The sequence below is a fragment of the Micropterus dolomieu genome, linkage group LG18, assembly GCF_021292245.1.
Source record: "Micropterus dolomieu isolate WLL.071019.BEF.003 ecotype Adirondacks linkage group LG18, ASM2129224v1, whole genome shotgun sequence".
NCBI classification, from domain to species: domain Eukaryota; kingdom Metazoa; phylum Chordata; class Actinopteri; order Centrarchiformes; family Centrarchidae; genus Micropterus; species Micropterus dolomieu.
In genome coordinates, this window is record NC_060167.1 from 6,714,881 (window position 1) to 6,718,852 (window position 3,972).

Consider the following 3,972-nt stretch of genomic DNA (forward strand, 5'->3'; position numbering starts at 1 on the left):
AAGCTTAGTAATTATCCAAAGAAAAAAAATTTTGCACCGATAATCGTTCTATAATCGCATTGCAGCCCTCTGAATCTTAATCGTGAGGTGCCAAAAGATTCCCACCCCTGGTTCCCACTGGACAGAACTAGGCTAGCAGTATATCGGTTTCCAATTTCTAGCTTCGTCATTAACAGAACAGTTGTTTCCATCTTTTCACTTGTCTTGCCATCAGAAAGTGAGTAAGCATATTTCCCAAAATGTAGACTTAATTATGTAGAAAAGACAGTTAATCTAGGTCTGTATATTTCTTACATTTATTTTCAGTTTAAACAGAAGGTTGACAAAAACAGCAGAAATGTGATGAGATAAAACAAAGGATCTCAGTTTCCAAGAGGATGTTGTCGCACTGTGCAGCTTCTTGGCTCGAATATGCAAACATGAATAAGTGCAGATGTTCCCAAACTTCCCTTGCATGATAACTGGAGGTATGATTTCTGTGTTTGTTTTAAAGCAGGAACTAACGTTTTACATTGCAGCTGTCCAGCAGAAACTAATCCAGAGCAGCACATGGAGGATGAAGACAGGCACTTCAGGCAAGATGGAGATTGCCAGGATCACCGATGAGAATTCTCATTTCACAATATAATAAAATGGGGTGGGGGGGACTTCAATCACAGAATGAGACAGTACTTTGTATGTGATAACCCATTTGAGTATAGTTTCACTTGGTTCACAACAAAATGGGAGCAAACTAATACACTGATCCTAAAAGTAGTAAACAACATACATAACTCAGTGGAGTGACACACACATTTCAGATGTCTAAACCAAGGAAGGAAAGAAGGCAAAATAGGCAAGTGATAAGAGACTGATGCTACATTCACGTCATATCAGAGATATCTCACCTACCAGTTTGACTTGTAAATAGGGTTCACTTAAACTCAAACTGGGAAACTCCAGAACAATCTGGAAGTGCATGAAAAGGCAAGGAAATATTGTTGCCTCATATCAGGTATCAAGTACGGTGTTCAAGGTAAATAAACTGAATTGAACATGCTATATTGCCATGGCATGCTACTTAACACTACACGACCAACTCTGCATTCATACAACCATCCTGATGTTGCCTGATGTTGACACTTGACATCTCTACCACCTGTCCCATATGACGTGAGCATGGCATGAATAAAATAAATTTCAATCCACTGAGAAAGACATTCATACACAAAGCCTTAGAAAGCCAAATATAGGATAAATAAGTCAACTACCTGAGTGTAGAACATTATGTGAAAAATGGCTGTTTACTTGTAATTCAAATACAGAATAAACCTTTACAATCACCAATGTTTAGATGGGTAGGTTTCCTGATGAAGTGGGCTTCACATTTTAAAACTGTGTGGGCGGAGCTGCAACAATCGATCTACAAAATTTGGATATTTGATACAATCTCCAGGAATGTCAGGTTCCAGCTTTTCACATGTGAGCATTTGCTGCTTCTCTTTTTATGTGATAATAAAATTGATAATCTTGGGTTTCGGACTGAAAATGTTACCTTGAGTTTCCAGGATACTGTGATGGTAAGCTAATTAAGAACATAATCAGCACCGTAATATAAAGTGAAAGTAATTACTAGTTGCAGCTCTAGTGAGTAGTGAAACGAGAACACGCAAAACATGACGGTATAAAGGTAAGACTAGGTAAATTTGTCAACTGACATTTTGCTGTACTGTGGTAGTGTTCAGCAGGAGGTTCCAAATGATGGCCGATTACCTGCTGAACTTCACTTTTACAAATCGGTGATTGTAATGGCTTATTCTGAGTTAGAAATACGACGTCTGTGTTAATAATTACAGCTCTTATAAATAACCATAAATACTCAGTGACTTGAAACTGACAATAAAACTGGTGAAATCCAAACATTTCCAAAGATGAAAATGGCAGCACCCCTCCTTCCCAATACACCTTCAGTTCTCACCGATCGGAGCTGCGTTTTCCAGAAGTGTCTCGAGACCAAACTCATGTTTGTTCAGTGAGAGTGATCGGATCAAACACGTGTTCAGTGTCAGGGAGCTTTTGGGAAACACAGGCCCAGTCTTTGACTGCGGTTGAATTGTGTCACTGCTCGACTGTTTGCCGTCGCCTGACTCTTATCTAAACAAGTGATTCGTCGTCGTCCTTTCTGTAAGCAGCGCAGTGACAGATCCTTACCACCGTCTCAAGAGGCCCTGATGTGTTGTCACTTCTTCTTCTGCACCTCCTGCAGCATCTTCATGGCAGCCATGTTCTTTGGTTCCACTTTGAGCAGGGTGTTCAGGTCGTCCACACAGGCTTTGATGTCCTGCAGGAATGACAACAAAAATTTAGTTTAAAACTAAAGGTTCAGGAGAACGAACAGTAAATTTGCAGGCAGATTTAGGAATTGTAGGTGCCTCCACAGGTTTGCACCATGTGTGCCCTTTTATAAATTTCTATTTATTAATTCTGTTTATCGTAAAATGTTTGAGATTGCAAAAGAAAAAAGAGATTGCAAAAGAAAACAATGAAAGAGTGGATCAGGGCTGTGCTTCATGATTTAATCTCAGAGAAAACATAAAGCAATAGGTTTACCATTTATGAATAATGTTGGAAAATCTATTCTTTAGTGCGCTGATGGCTCTTTAAAAAGTACTTACCACTTTTCATCCCAAACACGAAACTGAAGAAAACAAATCTCTCAACCTGACAAATGTTGCCAACTTGGAAACATTCACATTTAAATGCTGATTCAATGCAAAATTCTGATTCCATCTACACCTGGCATGAACATGTGATCTGTATCTTGATGTTATTTAGATCATTTACATCCGATATAAACAAGCGTTCTTGTCGTGACCTTCTTTCTGTGATTGTGATCATTGTGATCAAATCTCAATGTGCAGATTAGGAAGGCAGCTAGCACACTTGTGGAAAACATGCCGTGACCCAGGTTAAGGGAAATTACGTTGCTGGATGGGTTGTACTTAAACCTGTAGTCTACCTTCAGTGATATGCATAGGGTAGACAAAATATTAAACAAACCTATTGTAGTTGCTCAGTCTAATACTGAGGGCTACTGAGGTGGTTTAGCCCAGGAGTGCCCTGGCTGACGCACTGTACCTTTGTCTGTGTGTTACCATACTGTATCGTTTAAGAATCTCCAGGCTTTGTTGTGTTGCTGATTAATAAGTTTATTTGTTTTACCGTGCAGAGTAAAATGTTTAGCCTATCCAGTTTCAACGGCAAAACATATCCATGCATACAATAGACTGTCAAATAAAAGGCTTCTGCGCCAATGCCAGCGCCACAGTGTTCAAAAACCCTTTGCCCTTCCGGGTCAAGAACACCTGCCTCCAACACATCGGCAATTATCAAGGCAGGAAATCCTTTTATTTTGTCAACCGCCCTGAAAACCTACAGACAGACACTGAAACTAACGTCTGATTGCTCTGCGTGGGAATCAGAAACTGAAGTACGGTGACGAAGATTCAGGCTCTCACCTTGAGCTCCTTGTGAGCCTGAGCCCTCCTGTAGAGAGCCTTGATGTTGTTGCTGTCCATCACCAGAGCCTCGTCACAGTCTCTGACGGCGTCTCTGTACTGCTTCACTGACAGGTAACACAGGGCCCTGATCTCACACACAGAAAACCATAAACATCAGAGAGATTATATATTATATAAAGGAATTTCTAGACACAAAGCTGCTGGGCTGTTCTAACCGTTAACCCAAAGAAACTCACTTAATACACAAAATTATTCTGAATACAGATCAGTATTACAGCCATAATTTTTATTTACTACCTCATTGGCTATCAATAGTGTTGCTTTGATATATGATATGGTCCTGTATAAATGATATGAATATGGGAAGCTTTTAATCTGAACTCATCCCTTACATACATAATACATTCTGATCACATTACACTCACATATGGGTGGATGCCAAATTGTTTCACAGAATTTCACTAAACATTTA

General features: G+C 39.7%; 1 protein-coding gene across 1 annotated transcript in view; it reads right to left on the minus strand.

Moving 5' to 3' along the window:
* Positions 1-282: 282 nt before the first annotated feature.
* tomm34 (translocase of outer mitochondrial membrane 34) overlaps positions 283-3,972 on the minus strand; it is a 13,075-nt gene continuing 9,385 nt past the window's right edge. The window contains exon 8 of the mRNA XM_046076180.1: positions 283-2,320. Within this exon, the coding sequence (XP_045932136.1) occupies positions 2,219-2,320 (102 nt within the window). The 3' untranslated portion in view covers positions 283-2,218. The remainder of the gene's footprint in view (positions 2,321-3,972) is intronic.